We start from the raw sequence: 22,676 nt of genomic DNA, 5'->3' as shown, positions 1-22,676 counted from the left end.
CGTCAAAGGACTTCTTGTACTTGCCCTGTCACTCCCCTTTTTTTTCTATTACAGCAAAGCTGAGTTGCATAAAAAAGCTTTTCAAGCACTTTATTGGTTATCAAAGTATACAAAGGATACATTGGATATCAGAGACCCGATCGCACTTTACTTTTTGTAAAAATGAAGTATTTCATAGGTTAGAGCACTATACCTAAACATTTCAATTTCCGATATGTAAGTTTCGGAGACCCGACTGGGGATCTGAGAGACCTGAGGTCATGATACTGTATTTCCACTTCAATTTCGACCAAATCGACAACTAAATTCGACCAATAAAAAATAAATTACGACCAAAAGTGACATCTCATTTTGACCAAATGAACTTGCTTATTTCGTCCATTTGTGTACCTTTATTTCGACTAAATTAGAAAGAACTTTTCGACTAAAAATAAAAATAAGTTCGACCAAGCTGCAATGAGCTTTCAACTGCATGGTCGAACTAAAGAAGTTCTTCTTTATTTAAACAACGCTCAAAGAAGGATTCGGCGTGCCTAATCCAGCCTTGACAGTCCTCATGAGTCACTTGCTCTGCAGCCTCTCTTATCCTTGCTACCAAGTTATCGCGATCTGTCATTGGAGATCTGCGAACAAGTGTCTTTACCTTGGCCCAAAACTCTTCTATTGGATTTAAGAAAGGGGAGTAAGGTGGAAGGTATATTATTCTATATCCCCTCTTGCTGACCTCCTCTGTGATCTTTTCAGGTTTATGGATAGGTGCATTATCCATGACTAAATTGCAACCCTTCAAGTTGTGTTTATCAAGGACATCCATGACGTGTATAAGAAATGCCATGAATTCTTTCCACTTTGTACCAGCTTTAGTTACCTTCAGCCCAACATTGATGACACCAAGGGAACAAATTGCACCTAGTATGGAAACTGACGGTCCCCTGGTGGTTGCTACTACAACTTTTGCAGGCTCACCTTTCTTTGATCTGCCCTGACTTCTTACAGTATGAAGGTTGAATCCAGCTTCATCAATGAAAATACAGTTTTGCATAAAACTGATATTGGAGTCTTTAATCCACGCCTCAACAGCTCTAAATCTTAGTTCAATAACGTCAGGAGAGTTTCGTTTGGCAGGAATCTTTGTAATTCTCTTTAACGTGTAAGAGCAGCTTTCTTTCAGGTGTTTATCCACGCCAGATTTAGAAATACTCAAGCCCTCAAATTTATCACTGAGGGCGTCAACCATTCGATCTAGCGTGACTACCGAGTTATTATCAATGAATTCTTCCAAAAACTTCGTATGCTCTTTCTCTAGCTTGCGAAGGTGCTGATTCTTTTTTGGCTGCTCTTCAATAGCATCATCTACTTCTAAAGCCTCTTCTTTTTTGGATGCTTCTTTTGCTGCTTTAACCCAAGACTTCAAGGTAGATACAGGTATACCATACTTCTCTCCAACCTTGCTGTAACTAAGAGAGGTAAACATATACGTCTGGATAGCCCTGTCCTTTTCTTTCTCTGTGTAATTCTAGTACTGCTGTCTGTTAGTTTTCTTCTTAGCTCTTTTTTCTTCCACTATGTTAACTTGTGGCTCTTGAACTTGATTTGAGACTTCTGTATTGAAAACTTCATACATTTGAAATTTGTTTTGATCATTAAACTCGTAGACGTCGCCAGATTCACTCATTAACAAAAAATTAATAAAAGGAATTTTAGTTGAAAACTCATTGCAGCTTGGTCGAACTTATTTTTATTTTTAGTCGAAAAGTTCTTTCTAATTTAGTCGAAATAAAGGTACACAAATGGACGAAATAAGCAAGTTCATTTGGTCAAAATGAGATGTCACTTTTGGTCGTAATTTATTTTTTATTGGTCGAATTTAGTTGTCGATTTGGTCGAAATTGAAGTGGAAATACAGTAATGTAGCTACGAGCTCTTTTTCCGCTTTCCATCACTTTCCATAGCTTTTTGCCTTATTTGGAAAGCGATAATACTTTAATACAAATAAACAGCATTGACAATAAAAATAAATACAACGACAAACACATATAATACAGAAACCACTACTATGGCTCCTGTTAGTAGAGGCCGTAAAGCTTCAAAGCCTATTCTTTCTAACGAACAAATACAAATCTTAACTGCACAGTTTAATACTCAACGTCGACGACTTGTATGCACCAACTGTAAAGAAACTAACTCCTTTTATCGCAATGGATCCATAGCTGGTGACCCTCCTCAACCTTGTTTTGTTTGCAAATCCTGTGGTAAAACATACAGTGCACCAACCATGGCTGAGATCTGCGAATTGGCATCCACTACAACAATGCTATCTCAACCCCTATCCCTTGACACTATGATGGAAACTTCTAACACTCAAGACGATAACCCAGAGGCTATGCCTGTTACTACAACAACAGCAACTGATATTGCTAGTCTTCAAGCAACGATTGAACGACTCTGTGCCGAACTCAAGCAAACGCAAGCTGAACTTAAGCAAGCACGTACTGAAATAGATATGCTTCGCAACCAACGTACTCAAAATCTGAACCAATCAACAATTGAGACCCACGATACTCAGTTTCCCTCTTTACCGTCAACTGCCCAGTCACTTCCTCCTTGGAAAGATACAGCCCGCCTCAACAGTATTAAACAATCAATGCTTGAAAAACGCCAACAACGCCGTATTCAACGACAGGAAAATGCTGCTCGCTTTTTACAACCTCCGTCTGAAAACCAAGGCTTTCAATATATTTATATTCCTACCAAAGCCCGAGTTCCCATCGGACAATTACGAAACCGTCTCCGTAGACTGGACATCAATAACAGCAGAATCTTGGACATTAATTATCCCACAAGAAATATTGTTGCCCTCTTAGTCCATAATGACTATGCACCTGAACTTAAAGCACATCTCCAAAAATTCAAAGTGACTGTAAATGAGAACTTCAACCCATGCGACGGATCTATCCTTATGGATCCTAAATATGAACAGAACACTAAAGAAGAGCGTGACTCCCTGGCTTTTATGCATCACTGTGATCGCATGAAGCGAGCTATTAACTATATTCGTGTTCCAGTTAAAACTGCAGTAGCGCGCTATTTTTACAATCAAGGCTGGATCGACAAACAAACATTTACCGAAACACTTACAACTACTGGATCTAAACCAACGGATGTCTTCTATGTCGATCAAGACGCAGATATGAACATCTCAGACCTCGATGACAATATCTCCCAATTATAATGAGTACAGTCTCAATCTCATTATTCAATGCTACTGGCCTGCCAAAACAAGCTATATCACCAATCCTTAAATTAGCTGAATCATCTTCTGTTTTACTAATTACTGAATCATGGCTACTCCCACCGAACAAATACCCTACATCATGGAAACAATTTCATACCTATGGTCAACCTATCCAATCATTCAAGCATCGAGGTAGTCTTGGAATTGCCCTACTAATCAACCCACTTACTAGCGCTACTGTTCAACACATCCCACACAAAAACCCGTTATTAGCTAAGTATACATTATCATTCATTATATCTAAGATACTAGTTCACTGTCTATATCTTCCTCCTTCTCTTTCACACACAGAGGTTTCCAATATTCTACAACAATTACCTTTAGAGTTCCCCAATACAACATCAACCATAGTTTGTGGCGATCTAAATGCACGAATGGGAATATATACTGGTGACACACTCTTTAATTATCGTGGACGGCTACTACATGATTGGATACAGTCAAACAATATGATTACATGGAATGAGCGTTTAAAATATGGACATCCTACTTCTATTACATATCATGGCAACAGTATCATTGACTATTTTATTAGTACAACGGAACTCACCGAACCAAAGCTAGTTATACGGGATGATCTATCACTCGATTCCAATCATAAATTTATGACGCTATCCTTTCAAACTAATATTCCTGGTAGCAATCTTCTTCCTCCAAAGAGGCTCACATGGCATTTGGGAAAGCTAAAGGACGATAAAAAGGTGACTACATATCAACAGGTATTCACAAACCTTACTGCTGATTTGATTCCACACCCTCCACCTCTTTTGCCCGATAGAAGCTCTGCCATTAATTATATCGAGGATTTTAACTCTGCAATCTGTCAAGCCATATACCAATCTCTGGATCAAGTATGCGGAAAAAGCGACCAGCAAAAAGATGCCGAGTTACAAAAATTCTGGACAATTGAACTACAAGATACTTTTAATCTCAAAGAATACTATTACAGAAAATGGAGAAAAGCACAAGGGTTAAACCGCCTCAAATACTGGCTCCTACACCAGGAAACAAAAGCACTACTAAGAAGGATGGTACTACGACGACGAAGAGAAACATGGCATAATTTCTGCGAGAGAATGGAACAAGGAGAGTATACAAAATCTATTGCAAGATTTTGCAAAATACGTAAAAATAGAAACCTAAAACCCTCTTTTACTACTTTAGAAGGCCCCCAGCATGCTGCTAATTTAATGGCATCTCATCTAAATTCTATCTATGCTGGACACCTACTTCATGAAACTGAACCCAGGCTTCATATTCAACAAGATTGCTCTGCTACATCTGCTAGAGAAACCTGTCCTATTCTATTGGACGACATACTCTCATCAATCAAACAATTACCCTCCAAAAAAGCTCCAGGTTCTGACCATATCCGACAAGAAATGTTACTACCTATACAAGACCGTCTTTCACATCTATTACTCTTCTTATTCCAACTATGTTGGTCGTGGTCATATACACCAGAAGGCTGGAGAGTCGCCCAAGTAGTACCAATTTACAAAAAGGATGACCCTACCGAACCTAGCAACTATAGACCCATTAGTCTCACCTCCATATTTCGCAAAATACTGGAGCGCTGTCTATATCAATTCCTTGTTGACAATAGTCCTCCATTAGATCTAGCTCAAGGTGGGTTTCGTGAAGCCAGAGGATCGTTAGACCAAGCTTTATGTTTAGCTGAAATTTGCAATATTCTTCGCCGACACCATCGCGTTACCCCAGTTCTCGCTTTCTTAGACATTAAATCGGCATACGATACCGTAGACCACAATTATATATGGCAGAAATTAGAGCACACAGTACCTACAGCTCTCTTATGTCTAATTCGAAACTTATTCGATGATGTCCAAATAGAAGTTTTGCTCAACAATGCCACCTCCACTCGATTTTCACCTGTCACGGGCGTCTTACAAGGATCTATACTCTCGCCCTTTCTTTATTCTATATATATTAATGACTTACCCAAGACACTACGCCCACAACCAATAGAAGAAGGCCTCTCTCCCGTCCAACTGCCCCCCCTCATGAATTGTCTTTTATATGCTGACGATGTGGTACTCATCGCTGATAAGGAACAGATGGTACACTTGCTGAAGAAGTGCGAAGATCACAGTCACAAACTTGGATATAGATGGAACCCAAAAAAATGCGTAATCTTAGATCCCACAGACCAACCACTAAAGTACACTCTTTACGGAGATGTTCTTGCAGCTCTACCTTCCTTCTCTTATCTTGGAATCCCATTTCGGCCAGGTGGATATCTCAACACTTTTGGCTTACTCAGCAATAATATCAACAAAGCACTAGCTATGATGAACCAACTATCGTCAATTGGTATTAACCCCAAAGGCTTTAGCCCACTTCTTGCTACTAGATTCTATACCCAGATAGTTCGTGCTCAATTAGAATATGGACTTGCAATAAATAAGATAACATCACTCCTAGCCAAGAAATTAGAAGATGCACAAAACATATGCCTACGCAGAATCTTTGGCGGCTCTAGTCGATCCTCTGTCAAAGTGATGCTGCATCTAACTAAGCTTCCTACAATGCAAGAACGCACTTATATATTGCAAGCCCAATTCCTGTTACGATCACTAACTCTACCGGACGATACTCTGCTTACCTGCCTATTACCTCATATACGTCGTTCGGACAGTCATTCATGTTGGTATAAACTTTCCAAATCACCATTATGGGCACAATGCCTACCCCACCCAGAGCAATTAGACAAACGTACACTTAAAAAGATTCAACTACAGTTCCGGCAAGACAATCTCAACCAGGCGCGATCATCTCGACACTCTATACTTCTTTCTCAATGTCGCCCAACGATATCATTAGACCCCATCCTTTGGCTACCAATGACAAAAACAGAAAGAAATAGATGTGTACGCTGGCGTCTTGGCTGGCTACCAGGCGACAAACTAGAACCCTGTCCAAGACATCCTATACAGATGCTTACAAAACAACATGCAGTAAGATGTCTCGATATGCACCACCGCTTACAAATGCCAGAAACAGTCCAAGATCCTCTATCGTTCCTTCTCAACAGATTACCAAACAGAATACCATGTTCATCTCACTCCGCCTCTCCATGGTTTATTCGTTGGCCGGTCATCTGTACTATACTTTATGAACTTGACTACCTATTCCATCATAAGGACCAACCGCCACCGCCATTTCAACCAGGGCAAAGATTCCTCGATTGGCTACCCTCTTCCCTTCACTAGTGACATTCACTTGTTTCCTTCACTCTCCCTCCCATATCTTTTTTACCCTTGATCCCCAAAGGGGTTTTTAGTTTCCATTAAACTTTTTATTGATCTGACCAGGGCGAAAACGATGCTATATTAGACATCATGCGCTCAAAATGGTTATTAATTTTATAAATAAAAACCAAATTTAAACGTAATGTAGCTACAATACATAACGTGTCTTCGTTTTGTAACAGCCACAGAATTCGATTTAAGAGTATGTTCTATTTAAGGGTGGATATTCCAAAAATTTTGGCCACGCTTAAATAGAGCGGCTACTGTATAATTGTTTGGGAGATTTGTGAGCAACAATCACAGATGCAGTCTTGACATCCTGAATGTGATTGTTAATGAACTGGGTAAAATTTGGATTTCTCTTCTCTTGAATGAACTTGCTCAGGAACTCGGGAGCCTGCTGTGTCATGTTGATCAAAAAGGCGTGAAAAGGATAAATTTCATTTTTTTTTGTCTAGTTGCGTCACCGCTTGTTCACTCCTGTTTGAAGTTTTTTTTCGTCACCGCCAGCAATTTTATTGTTTTTCTTTTTTTTTTTTTCCTAATCTTCATTTTTCCATGATGACAAAGGAATCCATCGGTCTGGTAGTTTCTGCTGGCCGGATTGGTAGCGAGCTTAGCTGGCGTCCTAAGTGAGGTGTGTTGGGATAAATCCATATCGGTACTGCCGCTATGGAACTTCGCACCGTTAGCGCATGTTATCATCAGGATATGTCACTCCATTCTTCACTTTCTTTTTCGTAGATTCATGAAGATCTTTGCGTAAATGTGATACAACCATTTCTGAAAATATAAAATTGATACTGATTTTCCCCGGACGTCAATTCTGATTGGCAAGCAAGCATTGCTTCTTGGACTCTTTTTTTTTTCTTCTGTACTCTCGTCGAGTACTGTTGTCGATGGTTTTAGTCAATAAAAGCGAAACACTTGCATTTATTATCAATTGGGATATGCGGGTTAATGTACTACTTGTATGTCTATTTTTTTTTCCGCGACGCGCGCTTCAATTTCTTATTGAATAGTGTGTCATTTCTCTATAAACTTTGACAAAATCTATCGTGATTTAGCCGAAGGTTTAGCAGATTTATTTGGAACATACATGCGATCATTTTGTGTAATATAACGGATTTGACTTCGTACGTCGCCAAATGGTTTCTTGAAAAAAAAATAAAATAAAAAAAATAAAATAAAAAAAATAAAATAAAAAAGAGAAAGAGAGAGAATGGTCAATCAGAGATGGTGGCAAAGGAATGGCAGTGCCATCAAAGTGAATTGATGCCACCTTTTTTTTTTCATACTTTCCATAATATTTTTTATTCTGACACCATTGCTCTTGTTTCCACTGAGTGATAGTTTCTTCAGAGTGGTTGGCTGTTACGGCATTTATCCAAACATTTATGTGAATGCCTGACAATTCCTTGAAAATCACTTAGCTTCAAGCTATTGGAGGCTTCACTGATCCGGGTCATCAACGTTTCCTTCTCGAGAAACCTGTGGCGTTTCACTTTACTTTTGACCACTGACCAGAATTGCTCAATTGGATTGAGCTCAGGAGAATAGGAAGGTAAGTAAATACAGTGGTAACCGCGAGATTCTACGTACTTGGCTATGTCCTCAGATGTATGGATAGGAGCATTATCCATCACAAGGTAGTGACCTTTCATGTGTGGATAACGGTCCATTTCATCCATTGTGGCTTTAAGAAAGCTGATGTAGTGTCCCGTAACTGTTCCTTTGCTCATATATTCAACACCATCTCCCCGCTTTCTCTTTTTACTGGATGGAGGCTGAGGAAGTCTAAGGCAGCATTTAATCAGACCTTCAGTAGAAATTGCGCCTAGAATGGTTGTTGTTGTTGCTCGTGTTTTGGGAACTGTGACCACTGCCGGTGTACCTTTCTTTGACCATGCCATACTATTGTTTCTAGTAACCGGTTGAAGTGTTATTTTTTTGAAAGAAAGATTGCACTCGGTCTTCAAGAAGTTATGAAGAGTACTCTTTTTAATACTTAAGTCTGCTCTGTAAAAAAGTCAGTAAATTAATACACTGTATACACTAGCTATACAAATTGACGTTTTTTTATGATCGCACGTTTGCATTTGATTAAAAGTTTTAATAAAGCTTATTTATTGGCATACTTTTAAATTTGCATAAAGTAAATTAACAGGAATTATATATCTGTTTGATCAGTAAAGGTATGAAAGCAAAATAAAATAAAATTCTGCTAATGCGTTTTGTATTTGTGCTTGAGAAAATGCTGATATAAAGCAGTTCAGTAAAGACGATCACGAACAAGTCTTGGTTCAAATTCTGAGAGACAGAATTTAATAAACGGAAATGTCATACTTTTTTTTTGCAAGTTTTACCTCCTTCATTAATTATTGTATTATTCTGTATACAAGCTTCTATCCAATCTGATGTTACAAAGCGAGGCAATCGTTCACTATTATTATTTACGTGAGTAACTGTTTTTTAGTCTGTAAGAAAAGTTATTACTTTTGAAAAGTACTAGTCAATTTTTCTAAATTACTGAGATCATGCTTGTTCAGAATAACATGTGTTACTTGATTAGAGGATGTTTTGCTTATCAATCCTCCTTCAGCCTGAAATCGAATAGAGAGTAGGTCGAGTTTATCCCATGTCTTTTTCTTTTTCACCCATTCCATCATTAAAGGATCAGGTACGGTATCAGATCTATCACAATCAAAATAAGATACCATATTCAGAAAGAGCATGCCGGGTAATTGATAGTCAAAGTATCTTTCTGAGAACTCATTTGCCAACTTTCGATGCCAGCTTTCATCTCTGCTAACATTGTCGTTCTCAAGAGGCATGTTTTTAAGTATCTTTTTTTTTTTTTTTTTTTTTTAAAAAAAAAATATGATTAATTTATAGATCATTATATTCTATTTTATGATGCTACCTCTCCCAACTTTTCTTCACTAACAAATGCTGTGTAAGAGTCACCCCAAGGATCCATGAATTCCATAAAATATTCCTTAGCTGCCTCAGTGATATGTACCATGTATCTATTATACAATGTTGGTTTTGTATTCATTTTCTCAGATTTACTTTATTTTTACTTTGGCTCAATGTTCAATAAATCTTGCTCCTTTATACAATCAAGAAAGTATTGGTGTGACAGAATATTATATTTTCCAGAGTTGATTAAACTAATAACATGAAAGGCTATTTATGTGTAATCAGTATTTTGTCGCATTACAGTTGCATTTCTCCCTCTATTTGTGCATTTTACTTTTATTGCCAGCAATTAATATATTTGCGCTTTCCGCCTTTTGAACACACTCTGCTCCATTTTCAATCGCCAGTTTTTCTAAAGCTTGCTTTGAATAGTCTTTTATTCCTGACACAATAACTAAAGTTTTTTTTTATATCAGAAATTATATATTAATAAGTGTATACAAGTGATATTACAAATCTTAAGTGCTTCAAATACTGTTGTTTTCTTTACTAGCTGAGATGAATCAAGACCTCTTTGACTCTCTAAAAGGGCTGAAGACTATATGACAAAATAATAAGCCATCCGTAATATAAATAAGGAGATCTCACCTTAGGTCGCTTCTTCTTTTTTTCTTTGGTATGCTGAGTACTATGAGCAACTAATTCAATCTTACTGTTTCTTGAACAGACTTTCTTTTTCTTCCTCCTCCTTACCTTTCATCTGATTTTCTCTTTGTTATTCCAGTTAATCCTTCCATTTTAACCCTTTGTACATCTTTATAAAGAATAAGACTAATTCCAGACAAACTGTGTCCATAATTTACCTGAAAATGTCATAATATCCTGCCAACCTTTATCTTCTCTTATTTTAATATAGCGTGGAAACCTTAGGGCATATTGCATTCCCCATGAACTTGATGGTATCATCGAATTTGCCTTTACCTCCAAGACTAGATTACTACAGAGCAATGTTATTAAAGAAAAGTATATTATGTAGGTATACATGCTCTTTATAATCAATAACAATATCTGGCTTTTCTGAAGAATTCTTTGGATGCGTAAGCCATTTTGGTTGATTTTTAGAATCGTATTTTGGTCTTGATTTGATCATAGAACTATAAAAAGAAAGGTTAATGTAACAAAACACACAATATCTATACAAACTTTAATTTTGCAATGTCTTCATCTTTAAAACCTATGCCGACCATTGAAAACGATATAAATCTAACAATTGTGTTAAATTCAGTAACGTTTTCTTCTGCTTTTAGGTAGCCCTACTTTGGATGCTCATAATCAGGAATACTATCATCTCTTATAGCACAAAAGAATTGAGCCAAGCTGTGGTTTCTCCTTCCAGTACCATACTTTGCACCTAAATGAAAAAAAAAATAAATAAAACAAATCACTGAGATATTGAGAAAATTATCGTACCAACGACAAGTAAATCACAGTTATCAAGAAGAGAGTCCATGTAATCTGGCTTGACTTTTAACCAAGCATTTGTTTGTTTAATTTGATAACTAGCATATGGCATCTTTAGCATTAATCCTTCCATGCTAGATTATATAAAGTTAATCTTTTTTTTTTTTTTCAATATGCAACTTCTATACGTTACCGCATTTTCATGGCCTCGTTCAATTCATTCATTGCTTCCTCTTCTGTAGTCATCTTCTTTCTTGTTAACAGCTTCAAGCTATTTCCTTGGTTGGTGATAATTGATTCTAATAGATATAAACGTTCCTCTAAAGGATATGGCATCATGAGTTTATCATCAAACCAAAGTATATCAAAAACAATGACTACAATATAAAAAGTTTAAACTTTTTCAAGACAATTTTTTTGATGGGTACTTACAGCAAGGATGTGCTTCATCTGAATCTTCTATGTCATCTAAGAAAAAGATGATTAACATATTTATATGAGCCTTGACTTACTACTTACTTTGGGTCGATGTTCTTACAGTACCAAAGGGTAATATAACATTTGTCTTGGGATCAAAAGCAACCATCTCACCATCAAGTATAACTCTGTTCCCATATGTTAATGATATATGCACATTTGTTTTGAGTGAAATAGAACAAACCGTTTGGAAGGCAATCCTTTATATATCTGACTAGACAATTTGCCAGTATCATTTGAATTAGAGCCAAATCTTAGAGTAAAGTTGTTTTGATTTCTAGTAAACCACATAAATTTGTCTAAACCAGGATCATAATGCAATTGCATACGGTCACCATCAATTTTCTCTTCTACATAAAAGTAAGGCGCTTTACTACTGTGTCTAAGAAATAGCTTTTGATTGTCTTCTATAAACTTTTTGAATTCATCATTCGAGTTCCTCACTCCGCGTTGTGGTTTGAGAGGATAGAATATGGATATATGCTAAAAACAATGTAAGTAACAAATAATGTTAGGCATAGATTGCTTTACTTCATCATTGAATTTAGCTGAACTATGCATTAACTCATGACAAATATAATAAAGGCTTTTCCCACTATCATAAGCTGCCTTTGCATCTTTATGAAAGACAGTAAGTACAGAATTCTCTGATAAACCGATTTTCAAATCTATCATACAATGTACTATGTTATTAAATCCATACATTTACCACTCTCCTCCTTACCCTTGACAATGATACGAATTATCCATTGCATTTCTGAAGGCGTATAGCTTTTAATCATTCTCTTTAATATACTAACATGCTTTTCCATACTATAATGTTTCTTTGTATCAAAAAGAAAAGTAGATGTGATAAGCCAACTTACCTGTTACTATTGGCCAACTCATCTAAAATTTCATGCGTTTCCTTAATTGTCTTTGTGCCAACAGAAACACTTGACCTATCTTTTATTTTCTCATAAGCTACATTGGCAAGGTCACCAGAGACAGGCTACACAAATTATGACTTTAAAATTTTTTATAGTGGAAACAGCAAGTCTTACACTTATTTTTGATGGCAATCTCCAGTTTTTTAAATGCTCGCCGTGACCTGATGAAACATCAAGACTTAGGGCTTTTACTAATCTTACAGCAAGTGCGTCTTCTTTAAGTCCGTATTCTCTACTATCTAACTATTATAAAAGCCAATCAACGACGATCCTTTTTCTCAGTGTGCCTAATCTATATAAATATACTTTTGGAAGAAACATTCTCATGGCATCATAGAAGTTAAGGCCATAGTTAGATCTCCATTTGTTGAGGTATTTGCTGAATATTTCCTTTTTCTGTGTTGTTCCTTTGGTCTTATTTAAACGATCTAGGACATTGCAAAACTCTTGGAATCGGGGCGAAGACATTATTTGGTTAAGAAAAAAGAGCAACTTATTTATGGCAATTAAACTTTTTTTTTAAAAAGCATATGAATGAGATATTGCTGATAAAATAAACTTGTTTTGTACTTGTTATTTTATCATCAATAAAGCATCGCATACTCTTTTCCTGCATGAAATATCCTCTACATCAACACAAAATAAATCAAAGCTACACAAAGTTACTTTCAAGATTTTCTCTATTTTAATAAAAGACTAAAACAAAGAACAAACTTAGTAAAAGGTGGTGGGTCTCTTGGCAATGAAGAGAGAACGGTGCTTCTTGTCGGCCTTGACAATACGGTGAGGCAAGGGGAAAGAGAGCTTGGGAGTCAAGAGTTGCTTAATGTATTGACGACGGACATCAGCATCCTTAACTTCAGCAACACGAATGATTTGAACAGATCTGAAACGAGCACGGTGACGAGCAGCCATATCTTGGTCTATATTATATATTTTCAGTATACCACCCCATCACCTACACAATAAAAGCACTTACAGCAAGTTTCAACGGCTTCAACACGGCTCATAGCACGGTATTCCTTGTACATGTTGTGAGTACCGGAACGAGAGTCGTAACGAATCCAGATACCAAAGTTCTTGATTTGTTCAGGGCGCTTTTCGTGAATCTATCGTGTCTATGTAAGTGCCGCATTTTTTATATACTGGTCTATGGTTGATCTTACTTCGTTGACGGCAACAATTTCACCAGCAGCCTTCTTGACCTTGCGGAGCTTCTTCAAGAAGTACCAGAAGCGAGACTTGGCAACAACAACGTTGGGAGCGAAAATGCGCATACGGAAAAGCTTGGGAGAGGCTTCTGTTTCAGAAGGGAGCTTACGTCCAACGACCTAATATCATGTGGTGAGCGATCGCCTTTCATTGTAGAAAAATAAAAAATCTCGGTTGTATATGTGTGTGTTGGTGTGTACCTGATATTCGTGAAACTATTATTAAAGAGTTGTTAATTTTAGCACGCTTCAATTGACATTTGACAGGGGGAAACATTTTTAGGTGCTGTATATCATCTGGATAAAGACAGCAGCATCCATCCATCTTTCTCCTCATGTTCTCCCCTTTTGTCCTTTTTTTATTACTTACTCTAGCCATCGTTTTGCCTTGTGATGAGAAAAAGAGGGAGATTCTCAATGTTACTGTTTAGGACACTTCTTCCACACACACATTCTCTCTACTCCCACTCCTAACTAACTGCTGTTTGTCAGATTTGGAAACCCGATTCTGTTTGTCCGGTCCGGAGCTTTAATAGGCTTTTTTATTCTTTTTTATTTTGAAAGTAAAAAAAATATTTCAGTATGCCGTCGTATGCTAGAAAAGGTGGAAACTATAATAGATTGACCCGATCACTCGAGATCAAGGTACAAAATTGTCTCAACTTGTACAAATCGGAAGGTCAAACAGACATGTCTCCTCATGTCATCTATGATTATTGTTTAAGAGTGGATTCATCTTTAAGAAGGATCAAAAAATTTCAACTTGATTCCATTATCGAAAAAACACTTGATCAATTGGATCCGAATGAACAGTAAATATTGCTCATCCGTTCACTTGAAGAAAAACAAACTTATTTGTTTTTTCTAGGCCAGAAACTGTATCAGACGAAGACGAAACAGCAGAATATGCACTGGTGAGTGATAAACAAGAAGGAGAAAAAGAAAAGCAAATAGCTTGGTTAACTGAATATTTACCACCTGTGTTACCCACTATTTGCATAAAAAAGCCTGCACAGGAAGATAATGCAATGAATAAATCTGTTACAAGTTTATGGAATGTCCACAAGAATACCCCAACTGGCTCGAGTCCTGCACCTGAGGAACCACCTCAGGGCGAGATGGCAGCAGCAGCAACAACAGCAGTAGCAGCACCAGCGGAAGATGAACCTAGTGAGAAAAAATCGAAAAAACGATCTAAATCTTCAAAGGAATCCAGTACTTCTAAGCGCCATAAAAGTAAAAAAAAAAAAAAAAAAAAAAAAAAAAAAGAGGGGGAGGGGGGGAAAAAGGGTGAATGAGTTTTATTAAATGGTTTTATCTTTTGTATATACATAGCTTCCTCTGAGAATAGAGACGCACCCTTTATTCCTACAGCAAAATTATCAGATTTAGGTGGAATTGATCAGTGCATTGAAGAAATCATGGAATTGATTGCTATGCCTTTAGCACATCCAGAGGTCTATATTCATACAGGTGTGCAGCCTCCTAGAGGTGTTTTACTACATGGTCCTCCAGGCTGTGGTAAAACAAAACTAGCTCATGCTATTGCTGGCGTAAGTAGATCACTTTAGTGAGGGAAAAAGGACTAATGTATTTTTTAGGAATTGGGTGTGCCATTTTTCAATATCTCAGCACCATCCATTGTATCTGGTATGTCTGGAGAATCTGAAAAGAAAATTCGAGAAGTATTTGAAGAGGCCAGAGTAAGGGAAACTATTTATAATTGAGGAAAGGTCAGACTCTAAACAAGATGCATATAGGATAATGCTCCTTGTTTATTATTTATCGATGAGATTGATGCAATTACACCAAAGAGAGAAACTGCACAAAGAGAGATGGAAAGAAGAATTGTAGCTCAATTATTAACTTGCATGGATGGTAATACATTAGATAAAGTCTGTATCAAGCCGTATTAACAACAGCTTTTAAAAGATCTTTCTTGGGAAAAGTGCAACAACAAGCCTGTTATGATCATTGGTGCTACAAACAGACCCGATTCTCTAGATGCTGCTTTGCGTCGTGCTGGTAGATTTGATAGGGAAATCAGTATGGGTGTGCCTGATGAAAAAAGCAGAGAAAAGTAAAAATACATAGAGTTAGAAAGGCCGCTTTTCTAAATAATCTCAATAGGATTCTTCAAGTATTATCATCCAAATTACGTCTTTCGGGTGATTTCGATTTTACTGAACTTGCGAAAGCAACGCCCGGTTATGTGGGGGCTGATCTTCAAGCACTCATTACAACTGCTGGTGTGATTGCTGTAAAGCGTATTTTTAAGCATTTACGTTCTGCAGGCGTAATTAATGCTTTAAATAACCAAGATAAAAACGAGGATGAAATTGAAAACAAAGAGGAGGACAAAGAAGAAAGGAGAGAAAAAGAAGATGAAGAGATTGATCAAGATAATAGCAATGTGGATAGCATGGAAGAAGTGACGGCTGACAAAGAAAGTCAGTTGGAAGAACATAATTCAATGGATATTGATGAAGGTGTAATTGAAATACAGCCTATCCAGACAACTTCTGTTGAAGAATTTGAGGCCCAAACACCACTAGAACAAATCAGAAACATATCCGAATTTATCAAGGCACACAAAGAGCCTTTATCAGAAACACAATTGGAATCACTTTCTATTACACACGAAGACTTTAAACATGCACTTAAAAAGGTTCAACCTTCATCCAAGCGTGAAGGGTTTGCTACAGTACCCGATGTGACTTGGGATGATATTGGTGCTCTGCAATTTGTGCGTGATGAATTACGAATGGCTGTTGTCGAACCCATCAATCACCCTGAATTCTTTGAACGTGTCGGTATTACCAATCCAGCTGGTGTCTTACTTTGGGGTCCACCTGGTTGTGGTAAGACGTTACTCGCCAAAGCGGTCGCCAATGAAAGCAATACCAACTTTATTTCGGTTAAGGGTCCTGAGCTTTTGAACAAGTACGTAGGAGAAAGTGAACGCGGTGTTCGTCAAGTGTTTGCCCGTGCTCGTGCATCTGCTCCTTGTGTTATCTTTTTCGATGAGTTGGATGCTCTTTGTTCACGTCGTGATGATCAGCAGACGGATGCATCCGCTCGTGTTGTCAACACACTATTGACCGAGTTGGATGGTGTCGAGAATCGTAGCCAAGTCTATGTTATTGCAGCTACGAATCGTCCTGATATGATTGATCCTGCCATGCTGCGTCCTGGGCGTCTTGATAAACTTTTGTACGTAGAACTTCCTACACCACAAGAAAGACTAGATATCTTGAAGAAGCTTAGCAGCAAGACACCACTTCATCCTGAAGTCTCATTAGAGGATGTTGCTAACGATACTCGATGTGAAGGCTTCTCCGGTGCAGATCTTGCTTCACTTGTAAGAGAAAGTGCTGTTGCATCTTTACGCTCCAAATTCTATTCTTCAGGTGTCGTTAGATTGGATGCCAAACTTACTTCTGTAGAAGAGATTTTTGTCACAAAACAAGATTTTGATATAGCATTCACTAAAGTATCACCTTCTGTGTTACCACAGGTAGGATCATTCGTTAAAAAATACATAATATTTTGATTTAATATATTTTTAATAGGACAAAGCGCATTTTGATAGACTGAGAAAGAAGTACGGATAAAAAATAGATTTGTAATAAATTTAATAATTTCATATATGCTTTATTTTCAAATATTGTAAATGAGAACGATGTACCTTGTAATCTTATCCAGTAATTATTGCTTATAAAAAGCTTCAGTAGTTACGCTCATCATGTTCTTTTTCTTTGATTTTAATATTGTGTACAGATATCGAAAGGATGTCTATAAAATTTTCAATAAAAAACTCAGCTACTTTTGACCTATTTCTTGGTAGAGGACAAGATCTTTTATTTACTTACAATGTTTCGTTTATCTAGATCCCTAACACAATTAGGAAAAAATACTGCAAGTAGAACTTTATCTCGTTCTTATACAACAGTTAAGCCCAAAAAAGTAAATCGTTCCTTAAAGAATAAGATTAAGCGATGCTTAAGATTTATATAATAGGTTACCCAGCATTACAAATTCATTGTGAAGGCTGCAGCTGGCATCAGTTTTATTGGCGGCTACATGGCTTTTCAAAATTCTGTATTTTCCGAATCGCCTACCTATGCCGGTACAGTTGAAGGTAAGTTCGCTCTTATTGAAATTTTATTTGTATAATTGAGCTAGCATCATATAGATCCCGCAACCAAGTTATCTTTCCCCATCTTCTTAAACACTGGTAACGAATGGAAAAGACTGGTTGGATTAGGTGTACGTACAGTGACCTTTTTAAAAATGTACGTGTATACACTTGGAATGTACATGCGAAATGAAGATATTGAGTCTCTTAAGAGCTTACCAGGTTGGAAGGCAAGTTAAAAATTTTGTATATGTTGTATGGATAGGGGTTTATAACGAATTATAAATAGGATTTTGACAAGGAAAAATTCCTTGAAAACGAGGAAATGGCTAATCAATTGTTAGATCAACCTTATGATATGAGCATCCGTCTTAGTAAATATCATTTACTTTTCTTCCATACTTGTACTTACTGATCAAATACTAGTTCCTTTTCGCAACACGAATACACAGCATCTTCGTGATGGATTTGTACGTAGTTTCATGCAGCGTATGAAGCAGCAAACATTGACAGAGGATCAAGAAAAAGAAATTCTTATAGCAATCCAAGAATTTAAAAACAACTTTGTAACAATGGGGGTGAAAAAGGAAACAGAATTTGTTTTCACAAAGACAAAAGAGGGAGGATTGAAAATGATTTATGAAGTAAGACAATGATTTTTTTAAAAAAAAAGGGTTCCCTTTTCTTACGCTTCAATGTAGGGAAAGGATTGGGGAACTGTAAATAACAAATGGCTAGCAAAAAACTTTATCATGGCCTATATCACCCCACAATCACCTTCAAGTGAAGCTGCACTTCAGGATATTGTCCTTGGTTTTGAAAGGTTAATGAAAGAAGTAAAGGATTTCAAATAATTACTATTTTTCTTTTTAAATTTTTTTTTTATTTGGTGTGTCGCGTTAACTCATAAAGAAGCAGCTGCAAATGATATGATGAAAGTATAACCGCATAATATTGAAGTAAGGGATAATGTTCCACTAATTACGGACAATTTCTTAAAAATTGAAAGAATATTTGAACTTGGATTAAGGTGGTTCTCCAATTAAATTGAGAACATTAGCAGAACGATATTCCATAGACTTATAAGAAGCATAATGATCTAGTTAAGAAATAATTCATTAATAGCATTATTGAGGAAGAGCTTTTGGCCTCAAAATCCGCAAAAAACATGAAATTACCCGGCCAGCGTCGTATTATATACGATGAGTATTTGTCAGAAATAGCTGTATTGGATGAAAAGAGAAAGGAAATTGAAAGTTAATCCAAAACAGGGGCAAAATCTAAAATTATAGATCAATACTCGATATATGTCAGAGTACATTGACAGCAAGAGTTTTGCAAATTTTTGAGAATCTAGTGCTGTTTAAATATGCAATTCATAAGCATCTTACAGCGAAATGTATTATTTCATTGAAACAAGCCGAAAAACTGTTTGCTAAGTGCAATTCTTCAGGTGTGGCCAAAGCAAGGAAAGAAAAAGCGCCAGAATGGCTGAATAGTAATGCTGATTCTCTTATCAATTTTATCTTTGTTGATTAATGGAGATTTAAGATGCATATTGTGAGAAACAAAACACAATCGAAAAAGGAGAACAAGCAAAGATTGTCTTTTCTACCAATAGAAGAACATGTTTGATAATTCTCGAAGTCATATCTCATGCTTGGATCATAGATCTCTTCCATAGAAAGCCTATGGTATATATAAAAAAAGAAAAGCAGATGGCGAAGCAAAAAATGAAAGAGAATGAGACACGACAACGGATCACTTTCTTGCTTTCATATGGCGAATATTAGTTATCCTCAGCAAGTATTATATTGTCGTAGATGATGTGTCCATGTGCAATCCTACTTAAGTATGAGAATTAGTCAAAAAGCATGGTTACAGATGCCTCTTTGTGCTTCCTTTACTCGCTCTTGTTAAATCCAATTAAAGTTTTGGTCTAAGCTCAAGAGTAGCAATTAAAAAAACTAGCTATCCGAAAATGATACTGTTACTTATCGTATCGTTGAGTCTACTCAAAAAGATATCATAGACTACAATGGCCGTTCTATTTCACTTTTTTTCTTTTTGCTACAGCCATCCGATTTGTATGAAAAGTTTACTGGCAACAATTGTTTGAATAGACTCACGTCCTGATCAATATTGTCCTCAATTAAACATACAAAAAAGTATCAAAGCTATCTGCTTACAACTCTTTATGCTAAACGTCTTTGTATTTCGTAACAGATCACTGTTTAATACGTTTAAATTTTTGTTTTTACAAATAAAATTAAACTCCAAATAAACACATGAAGATTTAGCTTTCATCGTTTTCGCCCTAATCAGATCAAGAGATGAGTAGAAACTAAAGACTCCTTATAGGATTAAGACTAAAAATGTCTGGATCCCTGTTTAATACACTTACATCATCTTTGAATTCTTATATTCGATGAATTAATAAACATCAAAAAAGACTTGATTTGCTGCCGAAACTCGTCTTTTTTAAATACCGATACAACCAGGTTGAACCTTCGGTTCAAAGTCAGGCAAAACAAGGCAAGCCTCAGGCATCCTCTCCGCTCTTTCTCCAAAAACTTAAAGTAAGTTAACAGATTGGGTACATAGTGAATGGATGATGAGCACGACGAAAAATGAGATTGAGAAACTATGTTGGACTGATGGATGGAAAAAAGAACGGATTGGATGGATGTTTTACTCATTTTCGAGCACGTGAATTGATTTACATTCTACACTTAATTTCTACATGTTAATCATGCTGCCAAAAAAAAAGATGCATCTCATTTAGTGCACACTGTCTTGCTCAAATCCCACTTTGTATCTTTTTTTTGTAGAATTACAAAATAACTTATTTGTTTACAGATGTCCGCAGAGAACCCTCAAGTTTCCGCCCAATCTCGTGCTGAACAAAAGGCCCGTAAATCCCTCCTCTCTCTTGGCTTGAAGCCTGTCAACGGTATTACCCGTGTCACCTTCACCCGTGGTAGAGGTATGGTCTTTGCTATTGATAAGCCTGAAGTTTTCAAGAGCACCAACTCAGACACTCACATTGTTTTTGGTGAAATGTCTGTTGAAGATATGGCTGCTCGTGCTCAACAAGCTGCTTTAGAACAACAACTCGCCGCTGATGCCGAAAAGTCTGAAGAAAAGCCTGCTGAAGAAGCTCAAGCTGAAGAAGAAGACGAAGAAGTTGATGCCGAAGGTGTCGAAGACAAGGATATCGAATTGGTTGTCAGCCAAGCTAACGTTTCTCGCGCCAAGGCCGTTAAGGCTCTCAAGAACAACAATAACGATGTTGTTAATGCCATCATGGTAAATTTTAAAATATTTTAATGTAGGAATTTATGACTAAACTGCATTTACTTTATAGGAACTTACTATGTAAACCCTGAAGAAATAAGCTTAAACTTTCAATTTGTAATAAAAAAGATTATAAATAAAAAAAAAAGACTTAATTAAAAAGTTTTGGTTTTTTGTTCTAGATAAAAGTCAGTGTATATATACTGTATCACGATTCTATTGAATCCATTATATCATGGTATAATATATTCTGATGGATGCTATAAATGAAACTTACTATTGTAGAAACATAAAGAATATATATTAGCTTTAGGATGTTATACAAAATGTGGAAAAACAATTTTTTTTCGTAGTAAAATACAGAGTAGCCGTTCATACATGCTCTTTAGGCTATTTAAATGTTATGACACCTACTACCCTTATGTTCCTGTTTACTTTTTTGCAGTTGCTGGCGTTTAGTATGAGCTTTTTGTGCTACATTTTTAAATTTTAAATATAAAGACAACTTTTAATCTGGATCGTATCTACTGGAATATATACATTGGAAGTTGATCAATCGAGACTTCATATAACGCTCTAATCAGAATGGCATTAATAACAACCATAACCTGGTATGTGCACAAAATAATTAAAAGCTGAGCAGATATAAGAACTGAATACAGTCACCTATGATTTAACTTTTATATTTTGAAATATCATTCATATATGGAAATACTTTAAAAGAAAAAAAAAATTATACACTATTTTCAGGAATAAACGTTGCGTTTACTTATTGCCTTTTGTATATAATGTATTATAAAGTTTGTAAAATGCGACTTTACTTTCTGAAAATGGTGTACTAGTATATTGAAATGGGCATTCGATATAAACTTGGAGACAATTTTGTCCAGTGACTTTCCCGTAAGATATTCACACAACGAAACCTAATACCAGAATAACCAAACCCCGATCGCATTACTGAGCACTCAAATCTGACATCTCACGTGAGCAAAGCTTCAGTTACTTAACTTCTAGAAGTTCAAGTAATTAGTGAGATGGATTAGCAAGTGATTGAGCTTACTTTTTCTATGATTTAACTCATTGTTTTTTAAGTTCGTCATACAAGTGCTATTTTCTAGATTCTGCCTAAACTAAATTAAGTTAGCATGTTTTAGCTTTTCTAATTTGGAATGCAAGTACTAAAAACACCAAGGGCGTGGAATAATGGGAATTATTTATCATTATAAATTATGGGATATTGAGTATTTGCTAAAAAGCCTTTGATCATGAGAAATATTTGACTAACATAAAAAATAAAGACTTTCTTATATATAATGATAACCAATGAAAGCCATATAGCCAGTTAAGGAAATATAACAATACCAGGGTTATACATTAGTAGGTATATTTATGAAAAGCTAATTAAATCAACCTAAGCTGCTACCAAACTGCTCATTCTACTAGACAATGAAGCCTTTTTTTTCACTATGATTTAGCATCATCTGTTTTACGAGTTCCTTTAAAGTCAATTTTATTTCTTTTGGGTTCTAGGTTTTTTAGTAAGATGATGTGAGTTTATTATTGAGTGAACGGCAATTTTCATGAACGTCAATAGTAAGCTGTGAAACAAATTACGTCAATTTTTATTGTCCTACTTGATTCTGCAACATTTTACAATGGGATTCTGCAAAACAA

The 22,676-nt window shown here is 36.3% G+C and overlaps 11 protein-coding genes across 11 annotated transcripts; 6 read left to right on the top strand and 5 right to left on the bottom strand.

Moving 5' to 3' along the window:
- Positions 1–481: 481 nt before the first annotated feature.
- Positions 482–1,474, bottom strand: RO3G_03721 (uncharacterized protein; the record flags this gene model as incomplete). The annotated part of the gene is made up of 1 exon (XM_067658311.1): positions 482–1,474. One exon carries the CDS (start codon positions 1,472–1,474, stop codon positions 482–484), a length of 993 nt encoding a protein of 330 aa, XP_067514412.1.
- Positions 1,475–2,056: 582 nt separating this feature from the next.
- On the top strand, positions 2,057–3,232 carry RO3G_03720 (uncharacterized protein; the record flags this gene model as incomplete). Its single annotated transcript, XM_067658310.1, has 1 exon — positions 2,057–3,232. The coding sequence occupies one exon, from the start codon at positions 2,057–2,059 to the stop codon at positions 3,230–3,232; it is 1,176 nt and encodes a 391-aa protein (XP_067514411.1).
- Positions 3,233–3,744: 512 nt separating this feature from the next.
- RO3G_03719 (uncharacterized protein) lies at positions 3,745–6,580 on the top strand (the record flags this gene model as incomplete). The annotated part of the gene is made up of 2 exons (XM_067658309.1): positions 3,745–6,273; positions 6,320–6,580. 2 exons carry the CDS (start codon positions 3,745–3,747, stop codon positions 6,578–6,580), a joined length of 2,790 nt encoding a protein of 929 aa, XP_067514410.1.
- A 234-nt stretch (positions 6,581–6,814) lies between these two features.
- Positions 6,815–6,976, bottom strand: RO3G_03718 (uncharacterized protein; the record flags this gene model as incomplete). The annotated part of the gene is made up of 1 exon (XM_067658308.1): positions 6,815–6,976. The coding sequence occupies one exon, from the start codon at positions 6,974–6,976 to the stop codon at positions 6,815–6,817; it is 162 nt and encodes a 53-aa protein (XP_067514409.1).
- Positions 6,977–8,409: 1,433 nt separating this feature from the next.
- Positions 8,410–8,505, top strand: RO3G_03717 (uncharacterized protein; the record flags this gene model as incomplete). The annotated part of the gene is made up of 1 exon (XM_067658307.1): positions 8,410–8,505. The coding sequence occupies one exon, from the start codon at positions 8,410–8,412 to the stop codon at positions 8,503–8,505; it is 96 nt and encodes a 31-aa protein (XP_067514408.1).
- A 973-nt stretch (positions 8,506–9,478) lies between these two features.
- On the bottom strand, positions 9,479–10,286 carry RO3G_03716 (uncharacterized protein; the record flags this gene model as incomplete). The annotated part of the gene is made up of 6 exons (XM_067658306.1): positions 9,479–9,596; positions 9,651–9,756; positions 9,824–9,943; positions 10,003–10,087; positions 10,138–10,177; positions 10,243–10,286. The coding sequence occupies 6 exons, from the start codon at positions 10,284–10,286 to the stop codon at positions 9,479–9,481; spliced, it is 513 nt and encodes a 170-aa protein (XP_067514407.1).
- A 516-nt stretch (positions 10,287–10,802) lies between these two features.
- RO3G_03715 (uncharacterized protein) lies at positions 10,803–12,683 on the bottom strand (the record flags this gene model as incomplete). Its single annotated transcript, XM_067658305.1, has 11 exons — positions 10,803–10,900; positions 10,960–11,084; positions 11,144–11,327; positions 11,383–11,418; positions 11,470–11,555; positions 11,612–11,910; positions 11,959–12,095; positions 12,152–12,240; positions 12,294–12,418; positions 12,558–12,599; positions 12,663–12,683. 11 exons carry the CDS (start codon positions 12,681–12,683, stop codon positions 10,803–10,805), a joined length of 1,242 nt encoding a protein of 413 aa, XP_067514406.1.
- Positions 12,684–13,070: 387 nt separating this feature from the next.
- On the bottom strand, positions 13,071–13,633 carry RO3G_03714 (60S ribosomal protein L18ae; the record flags this gene model as incomplete). Its single annotated transcript, XM_067658304.1, has 3 exons — positions 13,071–13,279; positions 13,336–13,465; positions 13,523–13,633. The coding sequence occupies 3 exons, from the start codon at positions 13,631–13,633 to the stop codon at positions 13,071–13,073; spliced, it is 450 nt and encodes a 149-aa protein (XP_067514405.1).
- Positions 13,634–14,257: 624 nt separating this feature from the next.
- On the top strand, positions 14,258–17,181 carry RO3G_03713 (uncharacterized protein; the record flags this gene model as incomplete). Its single annotated transcript, XM_067658303.1, has 8 exons — positions 14,258–14,379; positions 14,436–14,803; positions 14,903–15,120; positions 15,169–15,270; positions 15,328–15,445; positions 15,500–15,647; positions 15,698–17,084; positions 17,140–17,181. The coding sequence occupies 8 exons, from the start codon at positions 14,258–14,260 to the stop codon at positions 17,179–17,181; spliced, it is 2,505 nt and encodes an 834-aa protein (XP_067514404.1).
- Positions 17,182–17,650: 469 nt separating this feature from the next.
- On the top strand, positions 17,651–18,559 carry RO3G_03712 (chalcone-flavanone isomerase; the record flags this gene model as incomplete). Its single annotated transcript, XM_067658302.1, has 5 exons — positions 17,651–17,708; positions 17,763–17,836; positions 17,995–18,079; positions 18,132–18,349; positions 18,407–18,559. 5 exons carry the CDS (start codon positions 17,651–17,653, stop codon positions 18,557–18,559), a joined length of 588 nt encoding a protein of 195 aa, XP_067514403.1.
- A 2,005-nt stretch (positions 18,560–20,564) lies between these two features.
- RO3G_03711 (uncharacterized protein) lies at positions 20,565–21,087 on the top strand (the record flags this gene model as incomplete). The annotated part of the gene is made up of 2 exons (XM_067658301.1): positions 20,565–21,014; positions 21,073–21,087. 2 exons carry the CDS (start codon positions 20,565–20,567, stop codon positions 21,085–21,087), a joined length of 465 nt encoding a protein of 154 aa, XP_067514402.1.
- Between the last annotated feature and the right edge of the window lie 1,589 nt (positions 21,088–22,676).

The sequence above is a fragment of the Rhizopus delemar genome, genomic scaffold, assembly GCF_000149305.1.
Source record: "Rhizopus delemar RA 99-880 supercont3.2 genomic scaffold, whole genome shotgun sequence".
Taxonomy (NCBI): Eukaryota; Fungi; Mucoromycota; class Mucoromycetes; order Mucorales; family Rhizopodaceae; genus Rhizopus; species Rhizopus delemar.
The sequence above is the reverse complement of the archived record's forward strand: the minus strand, read 5'-3'. Positions and strand labels throughout refer to the sequence as shown.